Here is a 24,208-nt window from a genome sequence, read left to right on the forward strand (position 1 = left end):
CGCTAGGAAGTAGTTCAGTCAGCTGGTGTGGTAAGGCCGAGGGGTCACAGCTGGGCTGGCAGAATGAACAAGTGATATCGTGACAACAAGGGGATAAATTGATTCAAAACTTCACGGTAGGTACAATGATTACTCACATTTGCCTTTGAATTAAAAGTGTAGGCCATTAGCGACAAATTAAACGAAGCTCGTTTGTCGCCCTGACAAATTTGCGCGCAAACGTCAACTTACTGGATACATGTACTGCAGTTCCGTAACACAACTTTCCCTGGTGATTTTGGGTACATGGGTGATGAAAAGGTTGGCTTTTCTCCACCACCCAAAATCGCAAAGAAATTGCACAAATGTGCGCACATACATTGATACACAGCAATTTTTAATGTCTCAATTAAAATTTGTAAAAAAAAGCGTTGAAACGAACACAGTCATGCAGCTCTGAACTTTTCGTCTGAATTAATTAATTTTACCCGCCGTTGACCTCGTTGACCTTCACCATAGACCCTCTCGCTCCAGGGTCTATGGTTTCACTGTATTTCAGTCTAGCGTAGGACTCTGACTCTAGCTAAAGATGTCTTGAAAAGGGTAGGGCTTAAATGTATAGTGAAACAAATGAAGAGGATAAAACAGTATTAGGGTTCAACTTACAGCTGCCTTGTGTCCGGCCCGTCACAAAAATTAACCTCATATCCCCTCTCACAAAAGTGATAGTCAAATACGCACAACATATACATTATACATGCATATATTTCATGTGACACATCCATGTTTGTGTGCATGTACCTCAGTGTCCGACCGTCTGTCTGTTTATGAATTTTTCATTTATTTTTTCGTATAGATGTGTCAGGCAGTAATGCTTTACAACTGTGTTACCATCACCTAAGTTAAAACACCAAGCATAATGAAGCGCATTAATATTTGAAATGGAGCTATTATGCATCTGTAATTCATATAAAATGAGACTACCGATACTAGATGGATATTCACTGGAGTTCCTCCACCCCAACCTCAATTCTGAATGCTTCATGATGCAAAGAATACATTACAACTGTGTTGTGTAAATAATTTACAGACGGATTGTTCTCCACAAATAGAGCATGGAGAGCAACAAGCTACGCTGTCAATTTGCAGTAACATAGTCAATGGTATATTTACAGAGAATGCATGTTGTTTACAGCATAGGTGGGAAAACGATAATCCTGCAGCTCTAAGGGGCTAAAGTCACATATGACCCTGGATCAGACAGTTCACACTGTTCTTTCCGGTTTGTAACATCCGGTCCCAAATCTGCAATTGGGACATTGCAGCATAGACAGTAATCTTCCCCCCTCTGCCGTCTATGATTGCAGCTCTAAGGGGCTAACGTCACATGACCCTGGATCAGACAGTTCACACTGTTCTTTCCGGTTTTGTAACATCCGGTCCCAAATCTGCAGTTTCGGACATTCAGCATAAACAGTAGTCTTCCCCCTCTGCCGTCTATGATTGCAGGTAGAAATTTAAAGTGGGTTCTCACCCCGTTCTCGCTCCTAATCTCCTTTATAATGGGCGGGACGAGAGCAAGCCAGCTATTGTCCGACACTAGCAGTGGTTTCCTTTCAATAGTGGCCGTGATCATGCGTGGGATGAGTCTCTTTCCAAGCCATTGACAGTATGGAAGTGATACCCAGTGATACTAAACTCCTAAAGTGGGAGTTTGTTTTGCAGGGTATTAGCGTGTCAGACATAGGATTAGCATTCATGATGTAAACACCGTACTAGAGCAAGATCTGTCTGGAGAGAACAATTGGCGAAGTTGAGTCATCAGCTTCGTAATATTCGAGAGGGTGTTTAACTTTAGGGATTTTTCAGTGTGTTTACAGTGCACACCCTTAAGTATTGGTGATTCATACTTTTTAGCTGTGGTATCAGTTTTACACGAAATGCCATAAGTCTCTAGATGCCTTTCTTGAAATAGGAGTACTGGCAGTTAAAACACTAGAGGGGATTAATTGTTCTCTCTGTTCCCCCCCCCCCACCTTTTCCACAAACTGTAAGAAATGTGTAAGCAAAATACATAAACCAGTTGATTTGTGGAGGGTTATACAATTCAAAATTTATCAACAAAAAACAAATATTACGATGCATGGAATACAAATTTCCAGACAAAATGATAACTTTGAGCAAAAATGTTAATCATTCATTTTGGATAGTTTTGCTGATAGTTGAAATCTGCAATTCCCAGTGAAAACGATAAATAACAGTAGATTCTTGTGTTTTCCTTGCAACTTACAAGGTAGTGAATTTCCTGTTGATAGTTTCACACATCAAAATAGAAAATTAATGAATCCCCTTGATACTGATTATAGAGAAGTTAATCTCTAATCTACTTTAATGATGAACTTGTTTTTCCGATTCTGTTGAAAGTTGCTCCACTGAAAAATGTGCTGGCTTATGGCAAATCCCCACAAAATTGAGAAGAGCAAAATTTAAGTTGTCTTTTGTTCTTTTTTAATCCATGTACCTTTGAATATTCCTGTACATATATCTTTATTATCAGCTGCCAGCTGATATTTTATAGCAGTTCTGAATTCAGTACGTGTGTACCCAAACCAAAACAGAAACACTGACAATGATCATGAATATAGAATGTTAATTTGGCAAACACAAACAAGTGAACTCGCCAAGGCTTTGTCAGTATTAGAATACTGTCGTGCACAATTCCAAGTCCTGTATGTACTGTTATTGATGTGGAAACTATGTAGGTCAAAGGTCAGCTGCACTATCTGATGAGGAGCTATTTCCTGAATGCCACATCACATTATTGGTATGTAAAATCATTATTTAGCTTGGAACAAATATGTACATACTGGTTTCCAAGCTGTGATACACAGGTGTGCTATACCTGCCTTGATTGTAAACATAAGTGCATTGGCTTGTATTTTGGAAAGTGAAGCATGGTGTATACATTTCATGCTTTCCATTGATAATGATACATTTACATGGATGTGTAACCAAGTGATGTTCATTAATACACTTTACATAGATGGCTTACATTTATTGAAAACATGCATTAAATACATGAAATATCGATCGGTTTTGACCAGAAAAAAAGAACTTTTCTTGTTGTATAAGTATATAGAATGTTTACAGTTCTATCTCCTTTGGGTACTCTAATTCTCTGATTTATCGATCTGTAATTATCCCCGACAAGTGCAAAAAGAAAGTCGCCCACTAGCATTACGCCATGCAAGACTGTTAATACTGGAGACAAAAGAGGAATTACCTTGTTCAAGGACCGTTGGATTTTAGTCGGCTACCATTGCTGGCCTCTACCAAGACTTTTTACCATGAGCCAATATTTGGAAATAAACTGATTTTCTATGAACAGGGGAAGCTGCCTGCCATTTTATGAGCGACTGCCAGGCATTTGTTGCCATAGATGCCATTGTTATTCAACCGTACTCCACCCATCCAAGCATTTAGTCGATCTTTTCTTCGCTCGGCAACTGAAGAATGCACGCATTCATATATACCTGTATACGCACTTCCCTTCAAAATAACACTCAGTTGTTGTGCACCATTGTGTACTGTAGCATTGACCGAGAGAGTAGAAAAAAAAGTTTGTTTTTCTTTTGGTATTGACTGTACATACTGTATCAGACCCAACAATGGCAGCCAGGTGTCAGTGGTTTCATATGCATGGCAATCAACAACTGAAAAAAAACACTTTTTCAAAGGACTTCCATATCCTGTGTTTTAGAAGGGATGGATAATGTGAAAATGGAAGGGTTAAGGTGGTTGGAAAGGCTATTTTTGCACCAATTCTTTTCTCAGAGTTATGTCAAGTTTCAAGTGTTAGAATCAAGATATTTAGTTCAAATTTTCAGGATAACTCTCTAGTTAATACTTTCTCCAAAGAATATAAAAATTGTATTTTTGCAGCCATGATTTGAAATATGACACCAGTAAATATTAAAATTTAATTTTTCATATTTTTTTTACATATTTGAATTTAATAATAATTGGATAGTATTAATATTACCAAATTAGTTATAAATATGTTGACACTATTATTGTAAGATTTGTACGGCAGGATTTGTAAATAAAATTTGTTTTTATGATTTTACATGGGTTTACATATCAAAAAATTATTAAAAATTCTTTCAAATTTCAAAATGTGATTTTTCAAAAGTACTTCAAATACAGGAAAATTGTGCCGTACATATCTTATCTCTAACCTTGTTAATAGGCTGTAAAAATTCCATGTCCATATCTCATTTCAAAAGTTGGATTAAATTGGTATAAAATTATGTAGGAAAACTGTTATTCTGTCACAAAAATGTTGAAAACAAGCCATATTTGCACCCCTCTTTTGAAGTCACAGAGCAGTTTTTTTGGTTAATCTCACTTTTGACACCTCTTTGACACTCAAAGAATCTAAAAATGCATTTAACAATAGCAGTCACTCACTCTGAATGCAAGCACCGCCTTGTCAAACTTTCCTGAAAAACAGCAAATAATGACTTTCCCTTTTTAAACATTTTATTAAAAGCTAGGGGACCTCTACCATAGTTAATACACTAAGGACTCCCCAACTTCTTCTATTTGGTCAGTTTTTCAGAAGTTTCAACAGGCTGTAACTCTGCAATGCCTTTGTGCCCAAATGTCTAGTTTTTTTTATTCCACAGAGAATGTTGACTACTTTTATATTTTAATAGTTTTGTTGAAGTTTTAACTGACGCTCTACCTTTCCAACCACCTTAAATGGAGAGGGAAAAATATGGAAGTGGTTTTACAAAAAAGTTTTTATTATTTACATGAATTTAACAAAACTATTATATATGCAATTTCCCTTCAAAATTGCATCCATGGTGACTTCTACCTGACAAAGGACAAGCTCGTATCAAATTGTGACATGACTTACGATAATACTGGAGTGGGTGTGATGGGGGTGGGGTACCTGGGGGATATGTTAATACAGGGTCCGACAAGCAATACACTGATTTATTATAATGATCATAACTATAATACTGGTACATGTATATTAAAAACACCTGTAACACCAGCTTTACTTATACCTCCTTGCTAAGTTAAAGCAAGCTAGCTGCTCCTCACAATGTTTGAGTATCTCAAACAAAATAGTCCATACTTGTCAATTGCCCACCCTAATCCCCTCTGTAACTTTAGTGCTGTTTGTGTTATGAAAATATGTAATACAGTTATTTACCCTAATTGATAGATTTGTGTTACGAAAATATTTAATACAGTTAATCATCATAATTGATAAATCAACGTACTGCTCACTTGACCCTGTGATGTTAGTGGGGGTTCATCACAAGTTGTGTGAACTCACTGCAAGAAACTGAAAAATGTATGGTTTATGATCATGAATTCTTGTGTGCTGGTTATCAACAAAGTGTGATTTCTGATATTGTTTGACAAGCATTGGAGATTGATATTCATAATTGGATTATAACGTAACCACAATATGGATCATAATCAGATGATAAATGATGCATGTTAAGTCAACCAATCACTGGAAGGCATGGGATGATATTTTATTTTTGCATGTGCTCATCATGTGACTTTGGCAATGGAAGAACACATCTGTTTACAGGAGCATCACAAACAGTACAGGGGATATCATTAACATATATTCATTGTTGACACTGTGTGTGACCATGGTCTAGTGGTCATTGACTCGTTGACCGCCTTCGCTGACCTAGCTCTACTACTTCACACAGAGTGACCGGAATGAGTCATTTTTGAAAAAAATAACTTTTAAAACCACCTTTGAAATTTGCAAGACAAATACATTCTTTGCACACGGAGAATGTGTTCAGTAAGTTCCAGCAATATAAACAAAACAGATACAATGAGCCATTGGAGACCAAGGGAAAAGCCTTCCCACCAGCATTGAAATCTGTGAGACTGAAACCAGAGCAATCCGTTGGACTGAAACTGATACCAGCTACATTTTGTCGTGTTGAAATAGATCTTATCCAAGTTATTAGTTATGAAATTGTTTGACTTTTCAAGGTATTAAAGCTGATGAGACAGCCAACAGGTTGCAAACTTGAAAATGCTCAGGGTGCGAGTGTGGGATGGGTAATAAACAATGCAATCTGCACAACCTTGAAGAGATTGCATAAACAGATACTGCACTTGGGTAAATAAAAAAAATAGACACCTCGCCAGTACCTGTCAGGATTGCAGATAGTGCACAAGCTTTGCCGTCTCAAGCAGTTGGATGCACTTTGTCACCATGGAAAATTCAACCGGTTGGCAGACTTCCCCACTGTTTTCCGATTATTACCTTGAACCTGAAGAGAGGTATATGGTTTCTGATATTTTTTCAGCATACTGCAAAGTCAATGTTGCCTATAGCCATGTTGTTTTGTGATGGACTGCACTGGTTTTTCATTAACATATATGCATTGTCTGAACGGCACATTACGTAGAAGTTATACAGGGATAAAAACCATAGAGAAAACACCATAACATCACAAAGTAGATCTCAACTACCTTTGTTCAATGTTTGGAACTTCCTTTTTTTGTACCGTATGTGTGTTCATTGATGTAAAAAATTGCATCCATGGTGTGTTTAAAGCGGACACGTTGTGGATATTTCTTGCTAATATCATGTTTCCATGCACATGTTGGTCTACATCTTACATGTACATGTATATGCAGATACATAAAAACGAAAAATGTGTTTTTAGATTTCTACCCAACTTTTATCCTTATTGCTCAAATTATAAACATAGCAGTAACTTGTGAGTCATTTTGGAAATTCATTATGCTGTGATTGTACCATGTCCAAATGCATGTATAGTTGTTGTCAACCCAACAGAACTTATAATGAGTTGTTTAACCTTGTGAAATGACTGTGAACTTTGTGAAAGGCTTTTTGAACTTGGGCAACTCTTCAACAACAACTTGTCTCTACTGTACGGTTATGTGAAATCTAGACATGAGTACAATACCTATGGGATATCCATGAATGAAACTAGAAATTATGCAGTTGCACAAGAAATCATCAGAGTAGTATGAGGGGAAAATTTACAAATCTTATCACAGCAAACAAAGTTCAATGAGTAATTTTTGCCTGAAAGATTGCTTTGAGCTTCAGCTTCCTATACATGCAGTATGACTGTATGTACATTAATTTCTTTGCATGAGTATAATTGCCATTGTCATAATTTGCAAACTGCACATCCCGTATCAGTACACCAGTGTACCGGTAAACAGTTTCAGCATTATAGGACCCTCAAGGTTGTCCAAGATCTTGACACAGGTTAACCTTAAATAGTCTACTGTTAAATTTGCAGACAGAATTCAGGAAAGGTATGATTTACTCAATCAAGAAACAAAACAAACAGTGGGTTAAAAACAGTGAAAAAGGTGACATTGTGCACTGCGAAAAATCAAAAGTTAAAAAGGATAACATTTTGCACTTAGAAGGTCAAAATTAGATTTACAATGTATAAATCTTCCTTTTGCTCAATCTGTTATGTGATGTAAACATACCTCCAACATAGGGCATTATGTGCGGAATCTTTCATGGTGGGAAATTTATAATAGTTTGAAATAAGAAAAAAGTAATTATATTATTATAGATCACAATCAAGGCTATTGAAGAAAATGAGTAAGTATTTGTACCATAAATCCTAGGGAAAGTAATTTCCCATATTTATGATGTTATGATTTCAGCGATGTCCAAAGTCTGTTTTAATATCCATGGAGAAATGAAATAAGTAAATCATTTTAATATATATATATATATATATTATATATATATATATATATATATATATATTATATATATATATATTTCTCAGAACCGTTCTATATAAATATATATATATATATATATATATATATATATATATATATATATATTATCTATATATATATATATATATATATATATAATATATTATAATATATATATTATATATGTATATCAGAACCGTTCCACCTTGTACCGTTATTTTCAATGCCATAGTCCTTTGTCAGTTCGTAAACAGGAAACAGCGTGAAAAGTTTAGATCAGGCAGTGTGAATGTAGGACTCAAGTGTAAGTATGTCAGGTGACTGGAACTGAAAAAGTTATACTTTTTACCATAGCAAGAGAGAATTTCATGGAAAAATATCCAAATTTTTTGAAAACCCCGCAAAAATTTACCACGCCTTCCCTTTAAGTTCCCAAAATGAGATGCACACTGGTGTTGGCCATCAGACTGTATGCTATCTGGTAGAGATAGTGCAGTGATGGACAAATCTGTGTTTTGCATTATCTGTCACTCTGAGTGTGTATCAAGGTGCACTGGTACATGTATATGTGCATGTATCCCTAGCAAAGTGTAAAGCAATTGATCTTCTAATTTTGTCTCACTTTTCATTATAAGAAAACACTACAGCCAAAAAAAAATAGTTTCTGGTCTGTGACATTCAGCAAAAGTGATGGGGTGACACGGTTTTTTCCTTTTATTTTTCTTTCTTTTTTTTTATTCCTAACAACACTGGTTTGGCACTATTGATGCAACAGTTATTGTCTTTTATCACTGGCTGCATAATACTTCCGTTTTCTTTTTAGCATTTTTGGACATGCAAACAGGGATATCAAGGATAGCTGTACTGATGAGTATGTAAACCCCCAACCTCCACCCCCACCCCTCAAAATAAGCCATGACGTGCAGGTTCTGAAATGACCCGTGCGGTGACCAGAAACGATCATCTTTTTTTGGCCTAATGCACTGTGCCCTTTTATTTAGACTCACCAGCGATTGGCTTCCTGTTAAAGCAAGAAGCAAGCTCAAACTTTTCAGTGATGAAATATCCACATTTACGACTTCTGTTTCATGTCTTGACCTTCGTTCATCCATTAAAAATAACTTTCAGTAAGGTGAACTGCATTACTTTACAGTTTCAGGCTTTTTCAGCTGTAGCTGCAATGAACTTCAATTACGCTATTTGACTGGCAGACTGACTGTCTTAAGAGCTCATCCATGTGTATTTGTGATTTAAGTGCACTAAAGTAAACAATTATGATAAAAAGCATTATTATCATCAGCAGCAGCAGCAACAGTAAACATGTAACCTGGGCTGAAGATATTTCCTCTTTTTCATACAACTGCAGTATGTGTTCTAGTTGTTTACGAAGATGTGACAGTCTGCCATGTGACTGTCTGCTATATTTGTCTGTTAGGATTAATCTTGCAAAGGTCGAGAAACTTTTGGTGGCTTGTTTTGATCTTCCCAAGGAGGAGCTGAAAAATTTATGCAGGGGAGGGAGGTGTGCTGATAAACATACATTGTATACATTGGGTCAGGTGTCTGTGGAAAAGGCCGGTAGTTTCAATTTTTGATGATTTTTGTCACTACATGTGTTTTTTAATGTCAAGTATAGTTTCTTGTTCTACTTTCAAAAGCATGTTAGGATACACAGTATTCAGCTTGTACACTGAGCGTGTACAGTACATGTGTATATAGACTGCATTTTATTGTTGACAAGTGAATTCTGCCAGGTTAGGACATAGACCCTTGAGAATCTATGGCTTGGACTAGAATCTAAATGCAAACTATAGAAATTAGCATCTTACATATAGAGTGTAGACCCTGTGTAGATAACCTATATAGTCAGTGTTTCAACATGCTTCTGGGAGTAGAAGAAGAATTTTCACAACCAGAACTTTCCAGTGGGACAATCCCCCATCTCAGTAATTTTTGCTCTGTCCCCTCTTGAACATGGCATTGATAATCTCCCAGATATGGATACCCATCATTGTAAATAGACAACTGGTGTATTTGTCTTCCAATCTACCGTGCTTTTGATTAACAAAACAGAAGGACAGATACAGATAAGCATCGAAGATTGAGCTTGAGGTATAATTGCATTTGTTGATTTTTCCAGACCGTGGTTTTCCTTGTTTTTCAAAGTTACAGTAACATGTATTTTTGTGTCTTTGCTGTAATGTGCCCACTGGCAACCGTGATAAAAATTTCTTCAAACAATCCATCCTTTCTTGCATGCAGCCTACTGTGTATATACCAGTTGTTTTAAAAAGAATATGCTGTCTTTCAACCAGTCAGTGATGATACACAATGTTTGTTCACTAACCAGTTCACTCGGACTTCACCATTCTAAACCAGGGGTAAGGAGATTCACTGATTTTAGGTACAGGATCACCAAATAATTTGTGAAGACCCTGTGAACTTCCCTTTTCCATATCAAACCAGTTGATGTCACAGGGCTTTAAAACTAGTTGATTCAGCAAGAAAACTTACAAATATGCCTTGATCCTAATCCTAGGACTGAACAAGAGCTGAATTTTTTGCTTCACTAGGTAAACCCATAGCATGGTTTTCATATTTTGACTAGAAAAATTAATATGGATTACATTACAGTTTTGTCAATACCCAGGGCTCAAAGTTGCGACCATTTTAGTCGCATATGCGACCAAATTTGACAAAGTTGCGCCTAAAAAATGTAGGTTACTCGCATTTTGCGACTAATTCTACGCAAGGAATAATTCCCACCGTATTTCACATAGTTTGCAAGGGTCGTGACCCTGAAATCAGACGTGCCAAAAATAGATTTTAATAAACATTTGACGTCGCCCAGCCACACAAAGGCGAGCGCGTCTCTACCGCTACTTTGTTTTGATATGACAGAGGTTACATGTTGCCAAACTGTCTGCTCTCGGTGTTCAGCTTTTCTTTTCAGCTGTCAAGACATGCGATGAATTTAATCACAAATTAAATCACGACCCAATCAAATATCAGTATCATGTCAATGCTGTCATAATCAATTTAATTGGACCAATAACCATCACAGGAATTAGCAGTAACTAACGAAAAAAATCACAAGCAAAAACTTTCCCCCACGTGCACACTACCTATATTGCAGTCCAAGATGTCGGGCCCACTAGATCGTTATTTTGGAAAGCAAGGGAAACTCAAGGTCGATCATGTTGAAACTGGGTCTGCCAGTGAAGGAGACGCAACAACAAAAAAACGAAATCCCCAGCAGAACACTAGGGATATTGATAGCACCAGCGATCATACCGTTCACACGGACAGTGTACCAGGTCAATCATTCGATGACGATGTTCCGTCTGTGACGTGTACACATGACAAATGGATCCGCAGCACAGCAAGAAACCGAGTCGGAAAGTTGATTGCAGCCACAAAATACAGGAAAAACATGCCAAACAAAGTATGGGATGAAAAAGTAAAAAAATCCCTTGCAAAATACGTGACAAGTCGAGAATTTTGAGATTGGTTTCGGCACGACAAAGAAACGGACTTGAACTACTGTTACTGTTACCAAATTGTATGTATAAACGCAGATTTAAAAAAAAAGTACTACGAGATAAATAATGGAGGGTAACTGTTCACCTTTATTTGATATGTACCACATTGTTTGAACAGTTTCAAAAATGCTCCTAGTTTTTTGGGTTTGCTCCTAAAATTTTGGACTTAGGAGCAAATTGCTCCTAGCTGAAAATATTAACTTTGAGCCCTGGGTGTCAGTTTATTTTAATGTCAGAGACATGGGATTGTCAGGTATCTTGTCAGTAGCTCAGACTGCCCTGATGGGTAATCAACACCTGATTTGTACATACAGATTACAATTTAATTATGCTGCTCTTTTTACGGACTGCTGTTATGCAGCAGTGTCTATGGTCCCACAGTATCAATATTAGTAACTCCCTGTATCTGTGTTTGGAGTGTGCAGCTAGTGGCTTGGCAGACCCACTACCCTGTATGAGTTGAGCCTGTCCTTCATTCACCACACTGCCATATCATACTGTCTCTTATAAGCTAAGAAAGGAGCATTGAAAAATCAAGAAAACATGACTTAATATTATTAAAATAAACATCAAATTTTTAACGATTTTCATACATGTCTTGTGAAACATTGATGGAATTCCTGCATTACTCAAAAAAGTTCCTGTATTCTTGCAAGACATTTAATTCCCCTGTACATGGTCCCCCATGGAAGGACCATGCCCATATTGTCCTGCAAAGAGAAAACTGCCCTCTGTGTCCAACATATTAAAAGGCTTTTGTCTTTACCACCATAATGTATTCTGGAGTACTCACAGGAAACACCAGGCAACTGCAGTAACTGTACATGAGACTTTCAAAGATTGGAGTCTGTTTTATGTTTGCTATCTACTTTTAATACCCCTGTTTTCCTTGCTTTGTAGATAGTTCCCACCAAGTATATTCTGAGAAAACATCATTTGGAAGTACCGGTATTACCTACTTTCTGTAACATTTCATAACATTATAAATCTTTCATTCTCTTTCAGAAACGTCTGCATAAATTGGACCCTGCATGGAAATTTACAACTGCAGTATGAAGTGACTATGAAAGAAATCATACTGGATTGTATCCTACGGCTTCATGACATCATTTACAATCTTGACTTTGACCTCATCAAATGGCTGATATGGCTCTTCACGCCGATAATCGTGATGTTCGTCCTGCCTGTGGTCATCGTTGTGTTCCTGTACGGTTGCGCCGTCTTTTGTCACATTTACAAATCCAGACATCGGTTAGTTGATGCCTATTCCCGAGGATTCTGGGACGGTGCGAGGGACAGTATCTCCACGTTTTGGGAAGCTCAGGCCAGTATTTGGCACGGTGAGTGGCCATTGTTCAAAGGTATCAGAGTTTTTTCAACTTTTGCCAGAGTGTCTCAGGAATTATCCATGACCATTGACATAATCACGCAATAGAAGAAATACCCCAGGTACACGTATAAACAAACGACATCTATACATCAAGTTTCAAACATCACAGTGATCATAAGTCTTAAAATTAAGCACACCCAGCCATAGTATACCAAGAGATTTTGACCAGTTACGACATATATGCATGAGCGATAGCGAGTGCATATATGAAATGAACTGGTCAAAACCATATATTTCTTATGACACGATGTATCACCCAAATCTTTCCATTTTCTACTACAGGTTATGAAATTATTGGGCTTGAAAAAATCCCAGACGAGGGACCAGCGGTTTTGATTTACTACCATGGTGCCATACCCATAGATGCCTACTATGTCATTGCAAAGCTGGTACTGTACAAACGCAGAATGCCTCATTGCATTGGAGACAAGTTTTTGTTCAAGGTACCAGGTATGTATAGTTTAACTATAGAAAATGATGACATCTGATCTGTTGAATAATAGCATAGACAGTTGAAGCAAGACTGTCTATGCTAATAGGTATTTGCAGGTTACAGTTGTTATCTTTTTCCCCCTGCTAAGGTCGGATTAATCACCTGCAGTTCAGACAGTGAAATTTTCATAAGTAATCTTGCTTCTTTTACAACTAAGGCTATCACTCTTTGTACCAAAGGCTGTGTTTCATCGTAATTGGAACAAAGCTGCCAAAAAGACCCAATATTCAGGTCACTTCCTGCAAAATATGTCACTTATTGGATGTTGCATGCAAGAAATCATCGAGAAATCCTAAACTCAAATGTGAAGTACATGTGGAACCTGTAAAGAGCGCCCTCAAGTGACAGATTTGACAAACAGCTTCCTTAAACCTTTCACCCCCAGTTCCCTGTATACAGGTCCAACTTTACCGTAGAAGAAAACAATAGATTTGGACAAAACCATGGTTGGTGAAAGGGCTTCCTTAAACAAACAGACTTTCCAGTCCTATGCACATTGCAAATCCCCACATCACACGCTCATTATCCAATCACAACTCCAGGGGAATTAGTGCAGGCAAACATAACCCCCTTCAATTATGATAAAATCCTGTATGAAGAAAGTTTGTCCATTTTGTAGCATTGTATAAGAATAATTTATTATTTAACCCTTTCATTACCATGATTTTTGCCCAAGCTCATTGTTTCATATGGTAAAGTTGGACCTCTTTACTAGAAAATGGGGGTTAAAGGGTTAAAACTTTCTTTTCTGCTTGCAGGTCTGAAATTACTACTGCAAGTTGTATGTGTGACTCCAGGCAGTGTGGAGGAGTGTGTGAAAGTGTTAAAGAATGATAATATTATAATTTTATCACCTGGTGGTGTGCGGGAAGCCCAGTTCAGTGATGAGTACTATGAAATAATGTGGAACAACAGATGCGGATTTGCCAAGTGTGCTATCGAAGCCAAAGCTGTAAGTTCTCATTGTTTTTGTAGTGAGTGTTTCAGCAGATGTTAAATGTACATATTTACTGGTGTATCATTTTAGGCAACTGTTTGAAATGATTACTGGATGTCGGTAATTTTGATAAGTTTTCTGTTTGAATAAAACCGGTGCCTTCCCTGATAACCATATCTTATATACTATAAACTCGATATACCTCACCTCCGGTTTCAGCAGCCGAAAAAAAATTCAAAAAATTATTTCCACATACCTATCGCATGAGGCCTGCAACTATGAAATTTTACCTGCCTGGCCAAAAGCTTACAAGCTGTGGTCAGGCCAGCAGGCTGTTATTTCCTAAGTACTATGTTTACATATGTTTTTAAGAACAGGTAATTGTAATGCTCTTGAAGTCTGTAAAGGTATTTCCTCTTCAACATGTGGTCTTCAACATCTTGATGCACAAACTCAAGTTGAAAAAAATTGTAAATTAATTTTTTAAATATTCTTCATTTTTATCATTCCAGCCGATTATACCTCTATTTACACAAAATTGCAGAGAAGCATTCAGGACGCTGTCTATTGGTAGGAGATTTTTCCAAAAGGTTTATGAGAAAATCAGGTTTCCTTGCGCTCCAATATACGGTGGTTTTCCAGTCAAAATGAGGTAAGGTTATAGACCAGCAGTTGCATAGACACACAGACACATTCTGATGTATGGCAGATACACACAGATACATTCACACTGTAAGCAAACTATGAGGAGAACTGCTAGTAGATTTTGTTCGGTCTACCATTTGCTGGATGTGAAAACACAATTATGTAGGTAGGGATTTTCTTGGGGGCAAGACAGCTGGTTGGGTTGAGACCCTAATGAAGGTGTAAATAGGTATGAAATATTTTCATAATGACATCATAATGAACCTTCTCAACAAATTTTGTGTATCATGCCAGATAAAATCTGTCTAAGGCACATAGCATGACACATAGCAAAGCAACTACATGAATGTTACAATTCTTATTGCATTTGTAATGTTTATGGTGAGGCCTGAATTCTTGTCACAAGGCCATTTACAACAACGTTGACATTTTGTAAAAAAGTATCCCTGTACTACAACTGTTTAAATCTTCAAAGAACTGCATGATTTTCAGTGTTCTCACAGTACACGGTGATGTCACGTATGTGTAGACCACTTTATTGCATTATAGTCCGGGGTCACTTGTCGTGATTTTGGCTTCCGTGTGCATTTCGTGAAGACTCTTGTCAACATATATCATTTTGTTCCTTAATATCTGGAGAGTCCAAAAAACATTGTTGGCATTTTTTCTTTCCACTTTGTCAAGGTCAAATTCAAGGTCATTCGTTACTCCACAAATTCCACTGATTAAGCATTGTAGTGCGTACAAAATGGCTATACTCATTGACCAAATTACTTTATAATACCTTCAGTGGTGGAAGGGAACTTCACAGCTCATAAAAATTTAAAAACCTTATTGTTATTGTTTTTTTTTTTACCATTTTATATGAATTTATATGCAATTACAAGGATTTGCTTGTATTGCAGTTTTACATCTTTTTCCATGCACCGTGTTAAATAATGACACAGATCGGTTTTTGACATGCACTGTGCTTGACAACTACATCATAAATTTCCCTGCATCTCAGCGTAAGCCATCCGCAGTATTACCAACTCTGGTAGGTTGTAAATTCCAGACCTCTGTGCAAAATTTCACTAGTGTAGACAGGATTGCTGTGCAGCTAGCAGTGTGTACTCTCTGCTTGTAGTGAGAGTAAGTCATCCCTTTTCCTCGCATTTCTCTCCAAGTCATATAAAACGATTTGTATTTTTTCCTAACAATAGCAGGGATTAGAGACTTGTTGCTAATCATAGGCTACATGCAGAAGCCATTTATCAAAACTAAGCCTCTGCGCTGAGGAATATAGGCTATTACCTGTGGCTTTTGAAAATCAACTCCGGTACGCACAATGTTGTACTAACCAAGACACCTATTGTTAAAATATTGATACTGAGTACGAAAAATGATTCATTGACAATGGGTTGAACCTGTATTGTGAGACACTAGAAGTCTGTAGATTATTTAGGGTTAAAAACGACGAGATTAGTCATATACGGTGTTAGTAGTTTCTCAGAAACCGTTATCCAAAGGCTATTTACTCGATATTTTATTGTCACGGAATCTTGACATTTAGTGGTTGCATTTCACATATACATATTTCACATAACTGACATTGCATGCAAATAACTTCGTCAAAACTTTCAGTAAAAAAGCATTTCATTCCTCCGAAAAGAGGACGTTATGCCTGATATGTCAGGAAGCAAGTGGTGAGCTTGTGTCACATATCCCACTGAATATGACACAGTGCTGGAGTTTGTTCACCAGAGAGGTGAAGTTTGTGATAATTTCTTTCCAATAATGTTCAAGACTCAAGGATGATGATTCCTCTTCCCTTCGAAATTGTGGTGCTTGCTATGCAAATACTTGCCACAAAGGTCTACTCCGGTGAGCAAAATTGAGCTATGAAAAAGCGTTAGAGCAAGGTGATAGCTCTGTATTAATAGGTTTAGCTCGTGGACGACCCTGTACACCAACTTTACCCTCATCTACCATGTAAAGTGCTGGTTCACCTGAATCTAAAGTTGCTTTCACTAGATCATCAGCTAGTACATACGACAAAAGCATGTGTTTTTTCTGTCAACAATATATATTTCCTTTGGGTCCTCTCCATGAGGTTTCTTCATTCAATGCTGGGAAAAACCACAAAGAGCAGTAAACCAAGGAAAATCAGACTTGTTAAAAGTCAGACTCAGTGGTGCAAATGATCCAAAGGATGCTAGATCCATTAATATTAAAATATCAATCACAAAAGATGTTGGACCAAAACATTGAAAATGTATTGCGAAATTTAAACACAAATGCAGACCCATTGTGTGAGACTGGATCTGCAAATGTCGGTAATGATAAATACCACTATGCTTGCTGCAGATATCAATTGTTTCCTTGTTGGAAAATTCTTTAGCTGAAGGTTCAGTTTTAAACCTGGGTGAAGTACATGACTCATATTTGGCAATACGTAAGGAACATGGAATTGTGAACCCATCAATTGGAAATAGGAAATTAAAGAAAATTATAACTGATCACATAAAAGATTGGAATTTGGAAAATCTGCACGACACAGTGAACCAGAATTGGTTTTGCTAAATGCTACTAAAGATGCAGCAATACAGGGAGTTGCTGAGGAAAGTACAGAGGAAAATGTAAGAGTACTGTTCAAAGCTGCCAAAATTTTGAGAAAAGCAATATCATTTTCAAGAAGTACACCAACCAAAGGCAGTCTTATCCAAGCAATTCTCAGAGCCCATTATCAAACAATGATATGGAAAATGATATCATTGCCTAACCCGACTTGCCACCTCCAGCAAACTAACAATGGAAGCTGGAGGAAAACACATTCATACCCATAGTAAGCATGCTTCCTCCTTTCCCTGAAGCTGTTGTGCATTTGATCAGATATTCTTGTAAACAAAATATATACAAAACAAATATCTGCTCTTGCAAGACGAATGCAATGACATCACATGTACGGAAATGTGTCACTGTGAGGCTGATGAAAATTATTGTCCGAACTGTTCACCTCCTATAAGTGACACTTTTGTTAATGATTTTGATAATGATTAACAACTTAAGCATGAAAATCTTCTGTTTTTTTGAAAGTCACTCATGCAGAGTTATCAAAGTTTTGAAGTTGCTGTGTGATCGTATTACTTTTATAACAAAACTTTCTTCAGATTAGAGATTATGGCATTAAAAGTCATTGACCTTTGACAGGAAATGTTAGACATCTGACTTCCTGAGAATGTTGTATAAGTTTTATGAATCTGAAATTGTATACAAGATAATCATTGTGATGTTTTAAGATATGGAAGGCATTTCTACGAAAATTAGAAAGAAATTTCATACTGACCTTCAATTGACCTTTGGTAAAGTAGTTCTATATTTTTAATACAATAACCGTTTTTTTTCAAAAAACCTCAATGTTAATGATTGTAAGGAATAATTCACATCAAAATGCATGTTTCCAAAGGTAATATGGTTGCAAACTGGCCATAAAGTCTCTTTATGGCTAAGAAAAAACGATTTTTGTCGATTTTAAGGAAATGACCTTGAAATGACCTTCAGAGTTGTCAGAAAAAATGCCAACAATTTTTTTTGAAAAACTTGGCCATTAAGTAAATCGATGAGCTAGGTTGGCAAAAATCTTCACTCAAAACACACGAATGACAATTGACCCGGACTATCTATTGTCCTTTCTATAGAACTTTTGTCGGGGATCCTATACAGTATGACCCAAACCTGACACCTCAACAACTCGCAAAAAAGGTTAGTTGTGATATTTTCTTGTCATATTTTGGTGTAAAATCATAATATCCTTCTACTTTTATGTGCAAAAAGCATGTAATTAATCTAGCTTGTAGCCCTGGTAGGTTATGTTGAAAATTCCAATTGACATACTAGTATGTGAAATTGAAAATCTAACTTTTTGTACCAAATGTGCAAATTTGTAGATTTTTGCATAGAGTTAAGTATTAAAAGTATACAAAGTATTTCTTAAGTTGATATAGTTCTCATCAGCTGATTAGAAATAAGTTTGTAAATTTCATTTTCACCGATAACTTTTCAGTGGAGTCACCTTCAAGTTTAACTTATTTTTTAGTCCGCACGGACACCGTCCGGGGGGACTTATAGGTTTGGTCATGTCCGTGCGTTCGTGTGCGTGCGTGCGTGCGTGCGTGCGTCTGTGCGTCCGTCGTCCGTCCGTTCACGCAGATATCTCAGAGATGCCCGAAGCGATTTCATTCAAACTTGGTACAAGGATTACTTCATATGTCATACAGATGCACGTCGATTTGTTTTGTGATACGATCCAATATGGCTGCCAGGCGGCCATTTTATTACGATTTTTTCATATACAGAGCCATAATTCAGGCATGTTTCAACTGATTTTATTCAAAGTCGGTACAAGGACATTGACCAATGTCATAGATATGCACGTCAATTCTTTTTGTGATACGATCCAATATGGCGGCCGTGCGGCCATTTTGTTACGATTTTTTCATGTACAGAGCCATAACTCAGGCATATCTCAACCGATTTTATTCAAAGTTGGTACAAGGACATTGACCTATGTCATACATATGCACGTCAATTTGTTTTGTGATACAATCCAATATGGCCGCCAGGCGGCCATTTTATTACGATTTTTTCATGTACAGAGCCATTACTCAGGCATGTTTCTACAGATTTTATTCAAAGTTGGTACAAGGACATTGACCAATGTCATAGCTATGCACATCAATTTGTTTTGTGATACGATCCAATATGGCCGCCGTGCGGCCATTTTGTTACGATTTTCATGTACAGAGCCATAACTCAGGCATATCTCAACCAATTTTATTCAAAGTTGGTACAAGGACATCGACCTATGTCATACACATGCACATTGACTTGTTTTGTGATACGATCCAATATGGCCGCCGTGTGGCCATTTTATTACGTTTTATCATGTCCAGAACCATAACTCAGACATGTATCAAGCAAATTTATTCAAAGTTGGTACAAGGAGATTGACCAATGTCATACATATGCATGTTAATTTGTTTGTGATACGATCCAATATGGCTGCTGTGCGGCCATTTTGTTATGATTTTTTCATGTACAAAGCCATAACTCAGGCATATTTCAACCGATTTTAATCAAAGTTGGTACAAGGACATTGACCTATGTCATACATATGCACATTGATTTGTTTTGTGATTCGATCCAATATGGCCACCATGTGGCCATTTTATTACAATTTATGTCCTGAACTACAACTCAGACATGTATCAAGCAAATTTATTCAAAAGTATTTTTATCACAGACCTAATGAAGAGGACTCTATCCTCTCTGAGGACCTGTAATCAAAGCACCCATTAACAAGTGGGGACTGTGTCATCAATGATGACTTGTTCCACTGTATAGTGCATTCTTGAGGTTCATGAATATTCCGATATGATAATGAGATTTGCAAACATAGACAAACTCATTAATACAGTTTGCGTGCATGATAGAAATGTTTTTCTTTGAGTGGTAACCTGAACAGCCACAGGGAGAAAGATACTGATCAAAACTTTAGTTCCAATCAAGTTATTCTCAATGAAAGACTATGGGGGATGCGTAAAGAGCAAATTTGCGACTTCACGGCATGCAGTCTTCAATTAAGGACTACAGTATATACATATTCAAGCAGAAGTGTTTCAGGCGAAGATGTGTACCTTTCACAAGAAAGCAACTCTGAAATAATTTTTAGATTATTTTCTTCATTCTCTCAGGCGGAAGCCGCACTCAAAGAAATGATCGCCACGCACCAGAAAATTCCAGGGAATGTCTTCCGAGCACTCACCGAGCGTTTCTCTTTCAAATGGAAGAAGCAATGAACACGGAAAAGAACCAACTCACAGTGACTCCTAGAAGATTATCCATCCCAAACCATTAAGTACATGTAAATGGTATTTTTGAGCAATGCAGACTTCAGTTGTGTGGTCCAATGACTGTTACTATTGAATTATTTTTGTTAACGATTGTGTTGTAAATTCACACATCCAGCAATGCAAAATCACAGAGGAGTTAATTTGGTCCACGTGTGTGTTTTTTACATTCAATATCTTCAGATTCGATGCAAGGCAGTAAGAAGTAAGAAGTCGAGCCTTGGACAGCTTCAGATATTTTAGTTTTCAAGTTCAACAGCTTTTTGGGTTCTCACCTGATTATGTGCCTTTCAGTTTGTGCTGGTATAGTGAAAGGAAGACAAAGGCACTACTTTGTTAGATAATTTGAGTTTTGGTCAACCATGGTTTTTGTTCATCTGTTATCAATGTACATGAGAGAACTTTTTCGAGCAAGCATATGAATGCAGTGCCCAAAGCACTTCAAAGTAATAGTTGATACTGTGCTTTTCTTCAGTTTGAGTCGGAATACCTTTTTATGCGTGAAATGTGTGATGAAATTTGCATGTCCACAGACACGCATAGTTCAATGGGATGAAATCTTTGTTTTCTTGTTCGAGCTGACTTTACGTTTGAACGCTCAATTGATAGAACAGTATGCTTATGTACTGGCAGAGTTGTGTGTATGTGGCAAACCGTAGTGGAACTGTAGAGGAGAAAGAATGGTCTAATGAAGAGAATAGGCCATTTCTGAGTGAACAGTCTTTCCGATAAATTTTTCTGGACCAAATGATACGTATCTCTGGTTTAAATTCATCCTGTACGCCTTTTGTATGCTAACATAGTGAGCACACACAATGGTTTGCCAGTTTTGATAATTCGGTCATTTATCAAAAGTACGTATGAGACAGGTTGATTAAATATGGCATAAGTAGGGTAACTGTGCCAACCTTGGAGATGTGTTGTACTTGTTCTGAATAACATTTTACAGAATGAATCTTGTGAAGGACACTTTCATAGTCCTTAAGAAATTTAAAATTGTACAGAACCTTCCTTTGAATTGCCCACTGTGTAATGATATGACAATCAAAATGTGAAAAAAAAACTCATCTCAAGATGGAGCCATTTTATTTCAGGCAAGATGTACATAATCTATATTTTTGTCAATTAGGTAAGCATTGGTCTGTCTGAAACTTAGTTAGAGCTTTTCTTTGTTTAAAATACCATGCAATGTTTTAGTCAGCAATTGACTTTTTCATGTCAGAGCTCTGCGGCTTAAAGTTTTGTTGCATTCATTTTGAAATACTATGATTTGATTTGCTATAGATGGGAAAAAAAAAATTAACCTAAGTGAAAGATTTTGCAACTCAAAATTCATCATGATATTGAAAGCATGATGAAAAAATTTGCATAACAAAAAAACAACCTTTGACCTTATGCCAAATGATTTCTTTAATTTTTCATCATACTGTATAGGCTTTAAGCTTTTTCAACTCATTATTGTCCACTAACTGCTATATAATGGTAAAGTGTTGGAAATATTCATGAATTACAAAGTGTATGTATACAGACTACATATATTGACTAGCCATAAGGGTAACAGCAGAAGTTTGTCGCCAGAGGGCCTGAGAGTTGCCCCAGAACAGTCTGCCTGTATGAGGCTGTAGACCGAGAGAAACAGACTGTTTTTGGCAACCCTCAGGAGTGAGGGAAAACAAACCGTATGCTGTTACCCAAATATTGCCGGTCCATATGTGTTTTGTAACACACCTCATCCAATTTTCTCAATAAAATCAAGAAGTTTCTCAGCTGTCCTCATTCATCTTGGTTGCAGACAACACCGTCATCTTCTTTATAAGTGCTAGAATGTGTGCAATGGGTAAACAGCACTATCAAACTTCCCCAGTCAACACTTTATCTGAACTGTTAATCGGTGTACAGTTTTGGAAACTGTTGACTGGTAATGTGCTCTTTGCATGTATCAGTGTCAAATGATGCATACCACATGACCGTAAATTAACCAATAACAACAGAGAGTTTGGACGAGCTGTGTTGCAAACACACTTATTGACCAGTACTATAGGGAGAATGTAGACCCAACAAAGCAAACTGTGTACAACTTTCCAATTACCAGTAATTTGGTCCTATATTGTCAATGTTGAATGGTACACAACACTGAAAGGACCAGTAGCTGTAACATTTGATGATATTTTTCACAATTTTTGTTTTGTTTGTCAATGGCAAGCTCATGACTCAACAAAGCGTGTTATAGCACCTATGACTTAGCTTGTAAACTCAGCGTCTGTATGTGTAAAATGCACTTTTATTGTGTGCATATGAATTCTAGCCTGGGCTAGAATTCACATATCAATAATAATGCAGTCTATCACATGTACAGGCTGAGTTGACAAGCTGAATTCTGTGTATCTCAACATGCTTTTGGAAGTACAAGAAACTGTAGTAGACATCAAAAATGAAAACTGCAAAAAAAAAATCATCAAGACTTATAGCTAATGGCCCTTAACCCTTTCACCCCCAGTTCCCTGTATACAGGTCCAACTTTACCGTAGAAAACAATGGATTTGGGACAAACCATGGTGGTGAAAGGGTTAAATTGGGTTTGCAAGATATCAAAGTTTATATTCTCTCAAAGTGGCAGACATCTTTGATATTGAACTTTAACAACAGGTCTGAGGTCATCCAGTTTTAGAGTTACTGAACTCTGACCTCATTTGCATATGGTCATATCACATACTTGGATCTGTCAGTTGTAGTGGTTACAATTGAATTTCCATTTCTTGATTATATGTATTTTTATTTCTATGTGCAAAAATATATATTTTTCCGAAGATTTTAGAGTATAATTTTAACTTCAAGATCTGCTAATCATTTATAGAGGAACAAAATATTAAAGTTTATATTCTGGTGTGAATTTTTTGATGTTATTTACCTTTATGATTTTGTTGGAGACCAATTGGTCCAATATATTGCAAACTAAAAGATTGTTATTTATCATAGTTTATTTTATCTTCTTAAATTTTAGTGATTGTATGAAAATCTATGCATTCACCAAAATAATGACACCTCAATATCCAGCATTATTTTACTTTATTACACATCTCGGGTCAAAAACATTGCTGTATCAAGTTTGCGTTCAGTTTGTAGTACCGTAAAAATTATTGTACTTGTTCTCTGTAAAACTTCAATGGCTGTAAGTAACTTGTAATGGAAAATCATTTTTTTTCTGTTTGTATGTGACAATATGCTCCAAAACCCCAAAGTTATGTTGAAATGCCCTGTGTCCAACCTGTCAACACAAATTATACGTCTGTTATACCCAATATTACAGTTGAAAACTGGATTTAAGTCAAGAATGGAATTCATTTGTCAACAATACTTTTGTTAATTGTACACCATGAATCTTGTTAGCAAGGTCAGTAGTTTACATTTTCAATACACTTTAGGGAAAGTGAAGATGAAAATATATTTGTGATCAAGAACAGAAATAAAGACCAAAAGTTTTTCCAAATTCACTGCAGCTGTTGTTCCTTTCATAACAAAGGTGTATTTGTGAAAGTATATTTCAGCATGCATCAGATT

General features: G+C 36.7%; 1 protein-coding gene across 2 annotated transcripts; it reads left to right on the forward strand.

Annotated features, from left to right (window-relative positions):
• Nucleotides 1–2: 2 nt before the first annotated feature.
• LOC139133291 (DGAT1/2-independent enzyme synthesizing storage lipids-like) lies at nt 3–22,312 on the forward strand. Of its 2 annotated transcripts, none has more exons than XM_070699821.1 (7): nt 3–116; nt 12,303–12,637; nt 12,970–13,137; nt 13,939–14,132; nt 14,630–14,769; nt 18,440–18,503; nt 20,495–22,312. In XM_070699821.1, exons 2-7 carry the CDS (start codon nt 12,361–12,363, stop codon nt 20,597–20,599), a joined length of 948 nt encoding a protein of 315 aa, XP_070555922.1. In that variant the 5' UTR covers nt 3–116; nt 12,303–12,360; the 3' UTR covers nt 20,600–22,312. The 2 variants fall into 2 exon arrangements, with proteins under 2 accessions (XP_070555922.1, XP_070555921.1); XM_070699820.1 differs by lacking the exon at nt 3–116 and adding an exon at nt 6,138–6,312 and having other exon boundaries at nt 20,495–22,253.
• The last annotated feature ends 1,896 nt before the right edge of the window (nt 22,313–24,208 follow it).

Source organism: Ptychodera flava, chromosome 5, assembly GCF_041260155.1.
Source record: "Ptychodera flava strain L36383 chromosome 5, AS_Pfla_20210202, whole genome shotgun sequence".
Taxonomy (NCBI): Eukaryota; Metazoa; Hemichordata; class Enteropneusta; family Ptychoderidae; genus Ptychodera; species Ptychodera flava.

Coding starts and splice junctions, on each gene's coding strand:
- LOC139133291 (XM_070699820.1), top strand. CDS start 6,230: ATGCACTTTGTCACCATGGAAAATTCAACCGGTTGGCAGACTTCCCCA. Junction 14,133..14,629: donor GTGCTATCGAAGCCAAAGCT/GTAAGTTCTCAT, acceptor TTATCATTCCAG/CCGATTATACCTCTATTTAC. Junction 14,770..18,439: donor GGTTTTCCAGTCAAAATGAG/GTAAGGTTATAG, acceptor TCCTTTCTATAG/AACTTTTGTCGGGGATCCTA.